The sequence below is a fragment of the Barbus barbus genome (genome assembly GCF_936440315.1).
Source record: "Barbus barbus genome assembly, chromosome: 36".
Taxonomy (NCBI): Eukaryota; Metazoa; Chordata; class Actinopteri; order Cypriniformes; family Cyprinidae; genus Barbus; species Barbus barbus.
Window position 1 is genome coordinate 26,911,890 of NC_136714.1, and position 17,935 is coordinate 26,929,824.

The 17,935-nt window shown below is 37.9% G+C and overlaps 1 protein-coding gene across 1 annotated transcript in view; it reads left to right on the forward strand.

The window, feature by feature from the left end:
- Positions 1–835: 835 nt before the first annotated feature.
- LOC306856414 (ceramide transfer protein-like) overlaps positions 836–17,935 on the forward strand; it is a 33,695-nt gene continuing 16,595 nt past the window's right edge. The window contains exons 1-2 of the mRNA XM_079395694.1: positions 836–1,217; positions 2,509–2,643. Coding sequence (XP_079251820.1) covers positions 1,074–1,217; positions 2,509–2,643 — 279 coding nt within the window. The 5' untranslated portion in view covers positions 836–1,073. The remainder of the gene's footprint in view (positions 1,218–2,508; positions 2,644–17,935) is intronic.

A 17,935-nucleotide genomic window follows, 5' to 3' on the forward strand; every position in this document is an offset into this window, starting at 1 on the left:
ATTTAGCAAACCAAATTCATTTGTAGTGTTTACTAAAAAGTGAATCACACTTTCATTATTGCTCACATTAGAGTTAGTGATATGAGTAAACATCCTAGCAACCAAACAACACACCTCATGGCACCTTAGCAACTCCATAGCAAAGGCCTGAAAACAAACCACAGCATCATAGACTGTAGGTTCTGTAAGTATAAGACACATTTTGCTGAGTGGAAATGTAAAAAAATATAGACTGAACCTGCAATTAGATGAAAATAGGCTGCATTCACGTGATGTTTTGATGCCAATCGTTACCATGGTGATTACTCAGAGCTATTAAACACTTAACCAATCAATATTTGATCAAAACAAACGGCACTCACACCAATATAACCACATAGTGATAAATAATAAATTTTTACATGAATTATTTTTAGTGTTAATCAATATTATTCACCCGAATGCTGCCAAATCCAAAAGCGGTGGGCGTTTCTTTACCTAAAACTCTTTCAAACTGTCAATCATTTCTACAGAGGGGCGGGGCGAAAGGCTTCGGTGACGTCATACACTAGCCAGCGCCCCTTGAGCAAGCGCGCGCCTCTGCGGGCGAGGGTATGACGTTGGCGTACGTCGCCTTCAAAAATTGAGGGGAAAAAAAAATAGAAATGCGGAATCTTTTTTTATTTTTATTTTTTTCCACATTGTTTCCCCCCCCGAGTCAATCGCGAATATTTGTTGTTGTGAGTGAGGAGAATCTCTGTTGGCAGCTGATGTTGATTTAGAGGGCGGGGTTTTTGAGAGAGAGAGAGAGAGAGAGAGAGAGAGAGAGAGAGAGAGAGAGAGAGAGAGAGAGAGAGAGAGAGAGAGAGGAGGTGTCTCTCGCGCTCGCCTCGCGCAACCTCACAGACGCTCGTGAAATCAACACAAGGACGGTTTGCTTCCACATCTATCGCTTATTTTCGGGATTTTCTGGATAAACAACATCGTAATCAATGCGAGGCCCTCTAACGGACATTCGCCGCTGATATTACGCCCGTGTTTTTCTGTTTTTGTCGTTTTTTTTCCCCCTCAGCGGAGCGTTCGTTGGATTCGTTATGAATTCCAGCCCGCTTCCTAACGGCAGACTCCTACCGGACAGCCAGAGCTGGAACTCCTCCGGTTCCGACGAGGATCTGGACGTCGAACCGGGACCCGGGCCGCACATAGGGGTGGCGGAATTCGGCGGGGTGCTTAGTAAGGTAGGTTACGATCCCGAATAATGCCTCCCGAACCGGGAAAGCGTGTGTTTGTGTGTGTGTTTCCACCTGATCCGATGTAAACAAACGTCAGACGGTTGGATGAATGTCACGGAGCTTGTCAAGAAAATGTACAAAATCGTAATCGCAAACAGTAACGTTAATTATGCCGATTTTTGTTAAGATATTTTGCATGGTGACATTATTTGCCGGACAATTAATCAATTTTTAACGTTAACGCTACCTATTACCGTAATGTGCTCAATGTTTTACTTCTGCTCTGTTCCTCATTAACTTACTTCCCGGACGCATGGGTTTTCTTAATTAAATTAAGCACAAATCAAACGCAGTACAACAAATACTACAAATGCTTAATAGTTTAAATAATATATGTGACCCTGCAGCACAAAACCAGTCATAAATAGCACAGGTATATTTGTAACAATAGCCCACAATACATTATATGGGTCAAAATTATCCATTTTTCTTTTATGCCAAAAATCATTAGGATATTAATTAAAGATCATGTTCCATGAAGATATTTAGTAAATTTCCTACCTTAAATATATCAAAACTTAATTTTTGATTAGTAATATGCATTGCTAAGAACTTCATTTGGACAACTTTAAAGGAGATTTTCTCAGTATTTGGATTTTTTTTTGCTCCCTCAGATTCCAGATTTTCAAATAGCTTGATCTCAGACAAATATTGTCCAATCATAACAAACCATACATCAATGGAAAGCTTATTTACCCTTATTACTAGTGTGCTCGCATTATGATTATATTTTCCATGGTGATTTCCAGTGCATGGTGACCATATGCTGCTTTTTGGACAGCAAGCCCCAAGGTTATGTTAACCAAAACTGTTTTTTGATATTTTATGATAAATACTTAACATGTGGTGCATGGATATCTTTCTTTATGCATATAAAATTCAGAAGGGGTACAGCAGGTCCTGGGCAGAAGCTGGAGTTAGTCGGGGTTACTAGAGTTCATCTGCTGGTCTTTTCTTCCTGATGGGATTAAAGGAGAAAACCTCTCCTCATGACTCAGACAGCTGATCATCTGTTTTTGTGATGAGAGGAGCTTATTCCATAAGAGATTAGTGTATTGTTCCACAAGCAATGACTTAAACCCTCTCACATTTAAAGTATATCTATGTATTCAAGAACACAAACAATTGTTTTATTGAACTGTGCATCATATGTTTATTGTCATAAGTCATCAGTATGGCTGTGTGCACTCTTAGATACAGATTTTTGTTTTCTTATAACAGTTGTGTTTCTCTACAGTGGACTAACTACATTCACGGATGGCAAGACCGCTGGGTCGTGCTAAAGAACAACACCTTGAGTTACTACAAATCCCAGGACGAGCGCGAGTATGGCTGCCGCGGTTCCCTCTGCCTCAGCAAGGCTGTCATCACAGTGAGTATCCCGGGGAAAGATCCTTCCAGAAAGCCGTGGGAATTTCAGAGCTGAGCCAAAATTAGAATGATGGTGTGCATTCAAAACGAAAGCTTGAATTGGTTCAAATTGGATATTGTCATGCTGTGAGCTTCAGAACTGTAGTTGAATGGAAATGCATGGGATGCATGATGTTTTACTGACAATATAGACATTTTTTATTATCAGTCTTATTAGGCAGATAATATAATGCCTCATTTTTCAAATTTTTCATAATTCTAATTCTTGTATGCCAACTTCAGGATTACTAATATCATATGTTTTGGCATATTGTGCATTATAATGTTTTAATACCTGATTAGACGCAAAGCATGTGATTTCACACCCTGTTTTTGGATAATTCTGTGAATTGAATGCATTATTGAAACTTCACTGATTGTTTTGGGCCATCATATTGTTTATTGGATATTTATTGAATGATAAAGGTTCTCTTAAAGTTATAAACATACATTCTTCCGATGATGTCAATAGAATGTTTGTTCTATTGTAAAGGTATCTGGTGTATAACAACATACTGAAAATAGTAGCACAAAAACATAATTTATACATCGCTAATTAATACATACATTAGTTGGACGTTCGTCTGACTTTTTACAAATGTTAATACTTATTGTTCAGAGAACATTCAAAAGTAACATTCCCATAATGTTTGTTTAATGGGAATGTTAGCAAAATCTTAATTTAAATGTTCTTTTTTTAAGGCTGGGTCTGTATTGCTGTATCTCTAGAAATTAGATTTGGTATGATGGTTGTGCTTCATCTAAAATGATTATCGCTGAGAGCTCTTTTTAGGGCAGAGTAGAGGAGAAAAGAGATTGATGGAGGACAGACAAGATCCTTTGCCACAGGCAGCTGGCCAGGCACAGACAGACTCTGGCCTATTTACCCCCCCCCCCCCCCCCCCCCCATTCATGCTAAAATCACACTCGTGCACACGCACCTGCAGAAGCTGTTACGCCACAGTGAACTTTGCCTTCATGTTTGACTCAAACTGAGTAGTGGCAAATACAGTATCTATAGGAGCTCAGGTACTGAATGCATACTGGTCAGATTTTGGGTTGATTGCTTATGATCTGATTTGGCCCGGACAAACAGAATGAAATGAGAATTCCCTGCATTGCGTTGAAGATTAACTCATGACCACACACAGATTTCGACATGTGCCACAGCAGTCCATGCACACACTCTTGCCTCACCGCTGAAAATGAGGAAACAGGGCGAAGGTTGTGTTGTTATGGAGACCGCTGGAGAGGTACAAGTCCTTATGGTGACCCTGTTACCGCTGGTCCTTCAATGATTAAACCAAAACCCTTACTGAAGATACAGGGAAAGGAACATACAAGCATTTTCTGAGTTGTTTGAGATCTAAGAAAATGTATAGAATAAATACAGGAAGTAAAGTCTGAAATAATGGGCTTGATGATGGAATTGTTTCGTAGGTTTGTGACTGTGCACAGCCTGCGCTCAGGTAGTTCATGTTTAAAGCTACAGGTCGCTGCTGTGTGTTCGACATTCTAATTTGATGCTTTGCATTTTGGCTTTGAGCGAGAGAAAAATGGCTCCTTTGTTTTAAGACTTGAGAGCGACTCTTTTCCAGCTGTGTATTTGTTGAACTCCAACCTTTATGGGTAAACATAAATATTAACTTTGCTATTAAATACAAGCGTGTGGTAGAAATGAGATGTTTAGGGTCCAAAATGAACTTTAACACCTGCCAGTGGTGAGTGAATTGGCAGAATTTATTAGTTAAAAATATTCTCTACCGGCCTTTTTTAAAGCCTGTTTGCCATTTGATTTATGAATTTCTTTGGATTATTTAGGCCTAGTTGTTATTTCCTTGCATATTAGTGTTAAACACTGCAGGTTACTTTGTGCGTATGTAAGCCATTTCTCATCTCTGTATCTGTTCAGATTTTTTGTTCATGTTTTATTTTGCTTAATGCAAGGAATATTCCTAGTTTTTCGAGAGTTTTGTACTCTTTGCATTGAATCATGTGTTGCTTATATCAGTGAGAGTTAGAATCTAACAGTTGGATTTCAACCATGTATTATGTTCCAGTTCCTCATAAATTTACCACTGTGTTTCAATTTTTTTTTACTCACTTTGGCACGTGGTTACTGTTTATTTTGCACCCTTTTCACTGGATGAGTTTGGGCCTTTCTGTGTAATCTCAAAAATAGGGCAAAAACAGACACATTTTTTATTTATAGTGCATCTAAACGTATTTCTCTTTCTCAGTAAATCAGAATGCCATTCTGGAATATGAAGCAGCTTTATTCAGATTGATTCAGCACACACACGGCAGCAATCTGTCCTCGTAAATCCTCACAAAAAACAGGTTATTGTGTCACTCCGCTCTTCCTGCCTGCGATTACGCTGTCCTCACATGACTCACACATACTTAAACCACACACAAACGGGACCACCCTAAAATCAGACTGGCTTAACCCTTGCAGACACAACAGGATTACACAGTCCACGTGAAGGCCTGATTCAAACCCAGAACGCCTCATTAGTCTCGCTGGTTCAGTGTTCAGATCAGCACACAAGCTGAGAACAGTGTTAATTGTGCTTTTTGTGAGACGCTCGGCCTGTTGAATTGAACTTGATTAGATTTGTGAATGTCAGACCTCAGGAGATGGAGGCGGAGATTGTGAAAGATCAATCCGTGTGATGACAAAAACAACTTGAGCGGTCTGTCAGCAACCCTTAACGAATCCAGTGTGCTGTTTTACCTTTGCCTGATTTCACATTGAAACTCAAGCAATACTTTTCCTATTGCTCACTCTTAGGGTTAGTGAACAAGTTGAACAAACTTGTAACCATAAATTAACTTAACTACATGAAGGGGTAACATTTTTACATTTCAATTGTTATAATTACCTTATTAAATATATCTGTGTTGTCTTTTAGGTCAAATGCTTAAATTTATCCAATTACTTCAGTCAGTCAGAATACGATGGCTATAATGCTCAACGCTACAAAAACACTTAAGATCTGATGCAACCTGAGATCAACCCTTTTCATTCATTCATTCATATATATATATATATATATATATATATGTTTTTTTTATTTTATTTTTTTTTTCACTTTAATCACAACATCTGTAATAGATTTAGTTGTGTAGGATTTTTTTTATTTTTTGGGGCACCCTAATCTTGAGTTGTGGGGTTGAGTTTTTGCATCTGGTAATTTATTAAATTTAGCATGCAACTTGTCTTGCACAGTTTATGCTATAAGGTCATTCCATGTCAAATCAAACAAATTTCCCCGGGGTCTTCCTCGGCATAAATTTTCGGATTTTGTTAATATTTTTTCTGAAGAAAGACAAATGACAAAATTACAATTTTCAGCTGAGCCAAACTAAAGGGGGCAAAAAAATTACTTTAGCAAATGGCAGCATCATTATTTTATTTTTACACAAAGATTGGTAGGTCTATTAGTGAAATCTGTTGACTTGAGTAGTCTTTGATGCATTATATGCCAATGGTGACAGTTCAAAAACGGGAAAAAGCACCACTAGAGTTTTATTCCCCAAAGTTAGTATTCTCTTACTTGGGAAGTATTAAAGATATTGCCATAGCCTTTTCAGCCAAGGGCCTCTAGTTGAGGAGACACAGACACTAGACATTTTGACTTGAGCAAATAAGCAACAATATAGCAACATGCTAAAAACCACTCAAAGCCATAAGCAATGCCATGGGCATCACCCACATCACCCTACAATTGTGTTAGCAGGTATTTTAGGTGCTTTTTCTGTGTTTCGGTTCATAGTGTTTTAGGTGGATCTGTTATCAAAAAAAACATCAATACAGCGGCCACGCCACACAGCTTTCAGTGCTCACAGTGCATTGAACTTGAACTATGTGCTTTCGCCTGCCAAAGTTTTACCCTCACATGAGCTGGAATTCTCTCGCCCTCTTGCTCTCTTGTTAAGCTCTCCAAAAGCTTGGCCTGTAAACATGCAAATTTTCTTTGAGCTACGCTGGACCTGGACTATGTCATGATCTGACAGGAGAAGAGGGGAAGTTCTCTCAGTCTCTTGGTTTGTCAGGGATATGGGGAAGGACAGGTACAGGTTATTCTGGTGCAGGGCGGGTCATTGCAAACGCCACCATGGGATCTAAAGTGCAGCGCTTGGCTCATGTCAGGACAGGCAAATTTCTTACTTGGAGTGGAGAGAAGTAAAAGAGAACATGAAGAGACATGGAAGGAAAAGCAGAAACTGTAAAGGGGATTTGAATGTGGAAACAGTGTGCATCAAGTTACTCTATATTGTTTTGACCTGATGGTTTTTGTTTCTTTACACTGGTTGTTTTAAAGATAAAATGGATCAAATTTAGGTCTTCCTGTTGAAGATGTGTGTGTGTCCCCACAGGTCCTGTGTATATTCTCATGTGTTTTTTTTTTTTTAGATCATTTATGTGGCTTTGGGCTGAATATCATTTAGATCGCTCTCAGTCCAGCTTCATCTATCCAAACCTAAACCACAAGAGAAACTGATCAAAACTGCTACCAGATGAGTTACCGACCCGTCAGTCTTCTGTAAACACAACTGACTTGATCTTCATGTAGCCTTACGCTCGTGTGCTGAACCGCTCTGGCGCCAAAACGGGAAAATTATTATATGATCTTCCCAACCTTTACATGCCACCTCTTTTGTAAATCAATTACACATAGATGTCTCACTAAACGAGCGGAGTAATTTGTTTTGTGATTAAAACAGCAAATGCATGTTTATTCGGTAACAGAAAAGGAGTCAGTTGTCATCAGTTTGCAACTGTTTACAGCTACGCTGAGAGAGAGCAATGAAGAGCAGAGACAGTTTTTCTGTCGCCAGCGGTCACCAGGGTTCAATAAACAGTGTTTAAAAGCCTTTCAGACATTAAACGAAACTGCTCTGGTAAAATAAAACGGCAGCTTTGGTACTTTTTGTCATCGCTGTAGGAAGGCATGCATAGCCTGGAAAATGTTCATTTTCATCAAACTGAGGTCAAGCTTTGTGTGCAAACTAAATTCAGAAATTACACAGCAAAAAGTGTTTTTAATGTCTTCATAACTATTCTTCCAGAGCGTGGATTCATTTCTGAAACCATCCATGCATGCATTTTTTCTGAGAAGATGTGCTAAATCTGTGCTTATTTGCACACCTGCCTCTTTTTATGAAGTAGGCTAAATCTTATAATTTTATAAATATCACTTAACCGCAAAGCCCAATGCTTTCACCACACATGTACACACACACACACACTTGTATTGTCCTGCTGAATATTTGATAAAGGCAACTGTGTTTGTAGTTACAGCTGCCAAAGAGAGAAAGGGAGTCAAGTGCATTTTAAAATGTCAATGACTGTGTGTGTGTGTGCGCGCATTTGCATTTTCGATTAGTGTGCTGTGCTAAGCCCCAGAGGAGTGCTATCAAGCAGCTTGTTCTCATTCTCACAGCCATTGTGTGCATGTCCTCACCTTCTGTCACATGGTAAACTCTGGGCTCGAGTCGTCATCTGAAGTCATGTCTGTGCGGTGACCTGCTTTTTTTTCCATACTACAAACCATAAACTAGTGTGCGTTCTTGTATTTGCACAAACACACAAGCAGCTCTCCATGTCTGAAACAGACGGCCGGTCCTGTCTTCCTTTCCTCAGCTTGACCAGCACAGTTTCTGTGTCAAAACCTCTCAGCAGTCAATCTTTGGAAAACCATCATTATTTTTGCAGTTGCGCTCAGTAATGCTAGAGGCACAAATATTTCACACCATATTTGAATTAATAGAAATGATTGATGTCTCAATGTTGTTGTTGCTTTATAAAACTTCAACTATTCTGTTTTTTTTTTGTCTCCTTTCTGAAGCTTGACTTGTCCACTTTTATTGTATGGAAAAGAGCAGCCTTGGCATTCTCATAAAATACATAAACAAAACCAGCAGCACTCGTGGAGTAGAGAAATGAAAGAATCTTGAAGCTGGAAGAAATCTTTATTTTGCAAATATGTTTCAGCACACAGGCCTTCATCAGAGCTAAACTCATTGAAATACATGTCTGCAAACACGTTTTTAAACATGTGATTTTTACATTATTTGGAGTAATTACAAAAGTCTTTAATTTAAAATTCTTTTAGAACCAAATCTTCATTCATCCCAGTAGGAAATACACATTTCAAATTACATTCATTTTTGATTTTGGTTAACATCACCTCCTATTGCTGGGAATTTTATGTGTTACATGCCAGTAAACAAAAAGAGGACATAAGATAATTACATTTAAAATGTAACCGCACTGAGATGGTTACATCACCTCTTTTAATTACACTCCTACATTCAGTAATATGATCTATTTCACAACAAGAGTCTTTCCCAACATAAACTTGTTGATAACGGCATTGTATCAAACATATAAAATTTTTAGTATTCCATGTAATGAACCTTTTAATACTTTATAGCAGGGGTGGCGAACGTGGATCCTGGAGAGCCGCAGCCCTGCAGAGTTTTGCTCCAACCCTAATCAAACACACCTGAACAAGCTAATCAAGGTCTGAAGGGTTACTAGAAAGTTACAGGCAGGTGAGTTATAATTAGTGTTGGAGCTGAACTCTGCAGTTTAGTGTCAACTCTCTAATAACATCACTAAACAGGTTAGATTAGTATGGTTGGTGAACACAGTTGTTGAGATTGTGAAGATCGACTGGAGACGTTTTGTTGTGCTTCATCCCTTTAAATCTTGAGGCAGTTGCTGCAGAGCTGCTGGAAAGTTCGATTAGCCCAATTTTGCCAGAGCCGTTGAGTGCCTCGGGCTTTTGTTAAAATGGGTTTGAGTGAATCTGTGTGTGAAGGTGTCAAACGGGCTCCATTTACGGATCAAACAGTCAGTGAACCCTAAAACGTCCTGTAAAGAAAACCGATGCTGAAATGAGGAGGAGGTGCGAGCAGCGTGGAGACACAGGGATGTGGGAGGGAATGATCTGTGATTTATTTTTAAAAGGGTGGAACGAGTGCAAAAAGAGGCTGTGTAGATCTGAAATAGAAGGAAAAGAGAGGTGTACGACTGTCCTGTTGTCTGAAACGGGAAGTTTGCTCCCTTGTGCCTTCCTGCTGATGAATTCCTGTTTTCTGACCTGGGGGTCGAGTCAGAAAGTCCCTCTGCTCATCTCTCCTGTCATCTACTTGCTTCCTCCAAGATTTGCTCTAACCAGGACTCTGTCTGGACATTTAAATCACGTATAGATGCTCTTCAACCTGTCAATAACAGCGGGTTAGTTAGTCATATGAAATGCTCTCTTCCTTTGCATCCTGTGTCCTAATCTGTGGGTCAGCGTGGCATTTGTTTCCGTTGTTCAAGCTGAAATCCCACCTTCCTGTGTTTCTGATTTCTCAAAGCACAGATCCAAGACTGAATTGCTCAGTAAACCGAAATTTACCCATTATCTATGAGCCTTAACATCCATCTGTAACCAGTTCCTGATATAATTTTTTGCTGGTTAATCACATTCAAGTGTGGACTTCAGCACACTGTGCTTATTTCACACCCTGGAACATGTTATCGTCATGCTTGTTTGTGATTCGACACACCAAACCTCTGTTGGTACATTTGTTCTTTGAATGTAGACCTCAAAATGTCAGGCTGTGGCTACTATGAATATGATTTTAGGAAGTAATTGATTATTGTATATTATATTTAATTGTCTTGTCTGTGGTTAAAGGAATAGTTCAGGCAATCCAACATGTAGATGAGTTTATTTCTTCATTAGATTTGGAGAAATGTAGCATTACATCACTTGCTCACCAATGGATCCTCTGCAGTGAATGGGTGCCGTCAGAAAGCGAGTCCGAACAGCTGATAAATACATCACAAGTAATCCACACCACTCCAGTCCATCAGTTAATGTCTTGAGAAGCCAAAAGCTGTGTGATTGTAAGAAACAAATCCATCATCAAGACATTTTTAACTTTAAACCGTCGCTTCTGGTCAAAAGGTTAAAACTCCTGATAACCGCCGGCAAACCATTATTCAGTGAATAGAAAGCGCATTGTGATGTTTTCACTTTTGCTCTGTGGCACATTGAATAATTTAAAAGATGTTGTAGAACTGTTGTCAACTGCCTATAAAATACATTTAATTAGGCAACAGAGAGCTTTTAGTCCATTTGTTTTGTGCAATTAAAATTTAGCATCAAATGACTGACTGTAAATAAATGCACTTCAGCATCTCTTGTACTTCTGTTTCATTTTTTGCAAGCTTAAATAAAGTTAGGTTATTATGTGGATACATAATGGATAGGGGTGTAACGGTACACATATTCATACCGAACCATTTCGATACGCATGTTTACCGAACGAATACAGTATTTGTATTTGTTTTCTAGGAAATTCAAATTATAAATGGCGTTTTGACAGTCTTTGATGTGGCATGACAGATCGCCTTTGAGAGCCGATTCTGGGACGGTTCAGTAACGTGCTGGTATAAACCCAACACAAGCATTGACTGCAAGTGAACACCACCATTCCTTCCTCTTTACTATTAGTTTTAACGCGAATAAACATGACTGAAAGTCTCATGCCTCATGTAATCACTCAATCAGTTTTTCAACCACGGAAAGACACCAACAAAACAGCACGGAAATAAAATGTCACATAGCATTTCATTTACCTCAGCAAGTCATCAGTGTCCACAGCTCGTTAGTTCACTAGAAAAATTAAGTCTAGAGAGGAGCATTTTGACAAATATTACACCATAAATTCATTATTTTACTAAACCTGTTAGTCTTAATTATTTAATGTATGTTTAAATGAATCCATTATGAAACATGCTATGACAGCCAGTGTGTAAATGAATATTTCAACAAATAGCCTAGAAATTTTATGTGCTGCATTGTGTTGTTTGCATACAATTTTTTTTTTTTTTAAGTTGAGTTTTGATCATCTATTTAAAAATAAATAGTAATTAAATGTAAGTTTGGGTTAAATTGTTAGGCCTTTATAGTAACCTTATAATGTAAAAGGGCTCCCTATAGTTTTAAAGGGGACCTATTATGCCCCTTTTTGCAAGATGTAAAATAAGTCTCTGATGTCCCCAGAGCGTATATGTGAAGTTTTAGCTCAAAATACACCACAGATAATTTTTTATAGCTTGTTAAAATTGACACTTTTAGGGTGTGAGCCAAAACGCGTTGTTTTTGAGTATGTTGCTTTAATGCAAATGAGCTGTTGCTCCCGGATAAACCTTTCTATAAACCGAACAAAATTAAAATTCTACCATGTAAACGCGTTAAACCGATTACTTTGCGTCTACGTCATCACGTCAAGAGGCCGAGTCGTCAAAACGTGAACGTGATGTCAGCGACGCGGTACATTCTGTGATCTGGGGACACCGACACTACTAATAGTGAAGGTATAAAGTTAAATTTTGTATTATACTGTTAAAAACACATTAGAATGGAGAACGTTTGCTGTGTTACGGGCTATCTGCTCTCATGTCCGGAGTGAAAAACGGATCAGAAATCAAGCGCAATTTTCTGCTTAGAAACAACACGATGATAGTGAAAGTATAGCAGAATGAAAATAAACAAATTGACCAAAATTTGTCTTTGTCATTTGTATTTATATAGATTACAGATTCATAATTTCCGATCTGCTTGAATTTATACATGCTCACGCCATGAATATTGTACGAAAATACGTTTGTTATGTGGGATATAGCTCATTGCGATCACTCCCTCTGTTCATAAAGCAACGCTCCTTTGATTCATTGTTCAGCAACTCTTGGTAAGACATCGTGTATTTGTTCCATTTAAGTAGCCTACAGTAAAACTTTGTTGTATCAGAGTACAATTCATTTCAGGGCTGCATTACAGAGACTGAGCGCTCAAATGAACGCAAGGGATTTAAATATTAGCCGTTTATTCTAAGCAAGTGCAAGCAGCTATTAAAAATATTAACGTAAATATGGGCGTTTTTTCCTCTGGTGACTTGTTTTTGTTGTCACTGTAGGCTATTAGCGTATCCTAAAATCAAAAGCACAGGCACATGTAAACTCCATATCGGATTAGATAACGTCTCATGTAAACAGTCCACCGAATCTTTCAGTCGGAATGACAAAAAAGTGTACATGCAAACATGGCTAGTGTTTCCTCTAGGATTTTTTCCAGCTGTGGTGGCAGGACTATTTCCCATGGGCCACGCCCCCTCCCCACCGAAGAATCACGTGCACTCAGAATTGAATTTATTATAATTAAAAAAGACAAGTAAATAGTAAATAATAAAATATAAATGAATAAATTAATGACAATCAATAGCACAAACATAAACAAGATACAAATAAAATTCGTAATAATCTATTCAACTGTAAAATAACACTGGATAGTCTTCACTGGATAAAAATAACAACATAGCTGGTCTCATGCTATCACAAACTTTATAAGTCCCACTTCTGATTATGAGCTCGACAACTGCAAACGATCGACTCGCATTGCTTTCATATGCAACTTTTAATTACCACATTCCTATTCACGATCGTCGTGATTTCAGCGTCTGCCGTCTCAATGAGGACATAAATACATGAACAATATCTACAAAACAGATCTGAGAGTCACTTCACAAGCATTTTACCATTTCATTTGAGAAAAACTAGCGTCATATCATATACACACAGAACTTTTAAAGGTATTCACGGCAACCCGTCAAAATAAAAGTTCTGTTTAACTTAATAAATAAATTGTGCCAGAAATAGGCTATATTACTATTATTTAGTACAATGTACATAATACTACTACTTCTACTACTGTTGAAAAATAATAAAACTTAATTGTTTAAGAAATAATCACAAAATATTTTAAGTTTAATAGTAAATCCCCTTTATTTGCTTGTTTAATTTTAATCATGTTTAATTTTCATTAATTAAAATATAAATTAAATCAATGTTTTATGTCTTCATCTGATAACCAGTAAAATTTAAATACACAACACAGAATTTCTGAGGGGAAAAAAAACATTTCATAAGGCTACTGTAAGAATAAATAAAAATTGTTTGTATACATTCAAATAATTAGACATGCTGGAACACAGAATTTGGTAACAAAACATAAGGTGAGAAAATAATAAAACATTTCATACGGCCCTAAACATATAATTTTTGTTACACTTTTAATAAATTGTTAAATTGTATAAGTTGCATGATTTTAATTAATTAGACATGCTTTTTGATTATAACAATTTAATTTTACCATTAAAAAGGAGTCCAGAAATATAAAAAAAAAAAAAAAAACGGAAGACAGAAAAAATAAAAACGGAAAAAAATGAATTTTCAAAAATATAAAACGGAATTGGGGAAAAAATAAAACAGATTTCATAGGGCCCTACTGTTGTACCGAAATCATACCAAACCGTGACGTTATAACTGAGGTACGTACCGAACCGTCATATTTGTGTACACTTACCCCCAATAATATATTACAAACTATAGATATGTCTGACTTGTTTAATTGTAATGAATATTCAGACTTTGTTGTCTTTTAGATGTAGTATTTACTTTGGATGCATCTGTCTATTTTCTTGCTGTAGCTCTACAAAAACCACACATATCTGTATAATGCATCATTCTTATGTTGCCGCACACGATGTGTTGATTATTGTACTGGGATTCTGTATATGTGACATTTCATTTAGTTGTTGACACAATGCTGTAAATTTCACAGCCTCCCTCACTGTGTGTCTCCTTGTGCTGTTGTGTCTTTGCACACGTAGGCCTGTGTGTGTGTGTGTGTGTGCGCGTGCTGGGAAGCGGATCTTTGGAAAAGGAATGAATGCATCCACCCAGAGTGTTTGAAGTTCAGTTCACATGTAGGACTGAAGATTTCCAATAATGCACCGAGAAAGCAAGAGCTCTGTACCTGCTCTTTCTGTCTCTCTATTTAAATGTTTCAGTTGGCATGAAGTATTTACATTATCATCAAAGCATTTTACACAAAACAAGTAATGTCAAGAAAAAGCATGAATCCAGCAGCTCGTTAATCCTTAGTGCCTACTTATACTGTTTTTATACTGTTATACTGGCTATTAGCAGAATTTGTGTTGTTATTATTATTAATATTATTATCGTCTTATCAGTATTATTGTTTTTACCTATTTTTTTTTTTTTTTTTTTACAGAAACACTGAATGACCAAAAAAGCACCATTATGATAATACTTGATTATCATAATGTCATATTATAATGCTTGACTGACTGATGTTAAGAGTGTGCTTTCAGATATTTAAAAAGCTGTACCATTTTACAAACATATACACTAGGATATATATATATATATATATATATATATATATATATATATATATACACACACACAGGCCTAGTATTAATTTACTAGCCAATGGCGATTCAATTGCCAAGGTGTCCGTAGAGGGTTGAATATTAACCAACAAAAGATGATAAATGTATGTATACTTGTTACGTAAACCTACTGTATCTGAAAAATGAGTTTAATTTGTATCTCTGCCAAAAAATTTATTTATTCCAGTTTTTCCAAATTCAATCCTTGATTCAAATTTCTCATAAGCTTAATTGATTTGGTCTAAAGAGAGAAGAAATTATTACTATTTTTCTTTGAATAATACATATAAAATAGCTACCAAAATAAATGTTGGTAACTGTAGTTTGACTAAAATGCAATGACTTTTCGCCGACTAAAACTATGAAAGACTTAAATGACTAAAATGTGACTAAGACTAAGCATTTTCCTCTCAAGATAAAGACTAAGACCAAATAAAAAATTCCTGCCAAAATAAACACTGCACACGAATCAACAAATGGCAGTCCTGTTTAACATCTGTGTGTCAGTGTTGTGATATGTGTGTTTGTGTTCACTGCCGTGCGATTGGTGTCTCGCAGGTTCAGTCAGTCCCATGGTGACGACCCTTAGGGTTTATTTTAGTGTCTCTTCTCAGTACCCGCTGTGACCCTCTCGGGGTCCCCTGCATTGCCCACCGTGTCTCGATTTTCTATTCCCAAAATCCCGCTCAATGCTTTTCCCATACAGGCAGTAGAATGTTCCCACGTCAGTCCATTCTGGGTTCCATGCACAAATATAAGCACTCCTAAATCTAAACTGACATTTTCAACATCATAACAGCCGTTTTTCAAACACTGTCATTGTAAATGCACAACAGATCCGACCGACCGAGAAGATCGCCTTCTCAGCAAATGCATCTTATAAGGCAGCATAACGTTTCTTGGTTATGAATAGTCTCACACTGAACGAGTCTCTTAGTTTTCTCACAGCTTCCTCTGAGCTCTGGTTTTTCAGTGGGAAGATGCTGTTTCTATGTAAAGCCTTGTTTGAGGCCTCTGGCTCTCTGTGTTTGTTGTGGTTGTGTTTTGTGGTGTGATAAGTGATAATCATCCTCGCTCAGATGTGACTGATTATTCTCTGTCCTTTAAACACATGCAGCTTTGTCTCCGGTCTCATTAAAGCCGTTTTAGTCCTCGTGTGTCGTCCTGTCATGCGTCTTCATATTGTGATTAGCGTCAGGCTTTGAATGAGCACCCCACGCTTCATCCAAAGGACCAGGTGCCTGTCACATCATTTGGGATCTTTCTAATGCTCTGTCTCTGTTGATGTAGTCTGATATGTGTCTTTCTAAGGACTCAGGTTATTGCTCATGTAAGTAGTGTCCTTTCCTGTGAGTGAAAGCAAAATATAGGTACTCAGTTTTGTTTTTTATAGTGCTGCCCTCAGTGGTTGCATTTTAGTCACTCCATTCAAAGTAAACGAGAGGCGTTGACGCCGATGCCCCGTGTGAATGTGAATATTTTTATTTATTATTGTTAATGTTCTCTTATGTTCAACAACTTAAAGCTTTAAAATTATTCACTTTAAGGGGTCTAAAATAAAGAAAAGATAAATTTTGTTACTCCAGCACTTTATTATACTGAATGTCCTGTGGTTCTTTTTCTTTTTTTTTTTTCTTTTTTTTTTGTACTTGAGTGCAATACATTTTGGTTGAAAAAAGAGAATCGTGATCTCAATTCCCATGGAGAAAAATCGTGATTCACATTTTAGCAAGAATCGTGCAGCCCTACTCATTAGGGCCTTTCGCACTGCTTTAGTTCCAGAACTAAAAGTACAGTACTAAAGTACAAACTATTTCCCAGTACCATTTAAAGGGTTGCATTTGCACCGACAGTGGGTACTAAGTGACGTAAGCCGGTCGACAGCGACGTCATTTGTATGCGGCGTTCAACAGCGTAAACAAAGAACAACGTTAACAACAGGAGGATGGATGCTGTGATTGGAGCTGTGGTTTTGTTGTGTCTCGCAGGTTTTACAATAATGGTCATAGAATTTCAACGTATACGTCACGCGATTGAAAGAACGGAAAGGAGGACTAAGAATCTCCAACGACGTTTTTCGTACGCGTTTAGCCAATCAGCATACACTTACGTCACGGATAGTTCCTAGAACTGTTTTAGACCCTACTCTGAAGTAGGAGCTAATTTAGTTCCTCCAAACGGAGTTCCTGGAACTAAAACCGTTCCTAGTTCCCGCGGTGCGAACACGCCAAAAAGTGGGTAGTTCCACAATTAGTTCGGGCACTATGAAAAAGTTCCTGTGATGCGAAAGGCCCTATAGGTCCATAAACACAGTTCCAAAACTCTTCTGGCTCACCTTTGTGCTTTTTTTGCAAACTCTAATCTTGCCTTTCTATTTTTGGTGCTGGTCAGAGCAGTGTTTCCCCTGCCATTATCTTAGGAGGGCGGCCCGCCCTCCCAATGGCACACCCCCTGCCCCCCTTGAAGGTCAAGTTCATTTTATTTAATTTTATTTTCTCTATAGCGCCAGATGTCATTTAAAGTTACCTTTCTAATAGAACAGGTCTATACCTTGTTCTTTTATTAAACAAACTAACTAGCCTTACGTTATGTCTTATTTACACGACGGCATGTTATTTCTGTCTCTACATTACATTCGGGCGCTCTGTATGTTCCGCCCCGAAACACACGCACACACATACACACAAACGTACGCGCACACAAAAGTGAGCCCACTCCGACTAGTATTTATTAATATTAAGCTGCAAAACAATATTTAAATATGACTTCTGCCTGCCTCTGTGTTAATGTATGGCGCAGATGCGCGGTTTGCTACTCATACAGAAGCGCGCGTGAGGCTTGCGGTGATATTAACGTCTGCCACCTCACTAAATGAGGACATAAATACAGAACAACATCTCCAGAACTGCTCTGAGAGTCACTTCATGGGC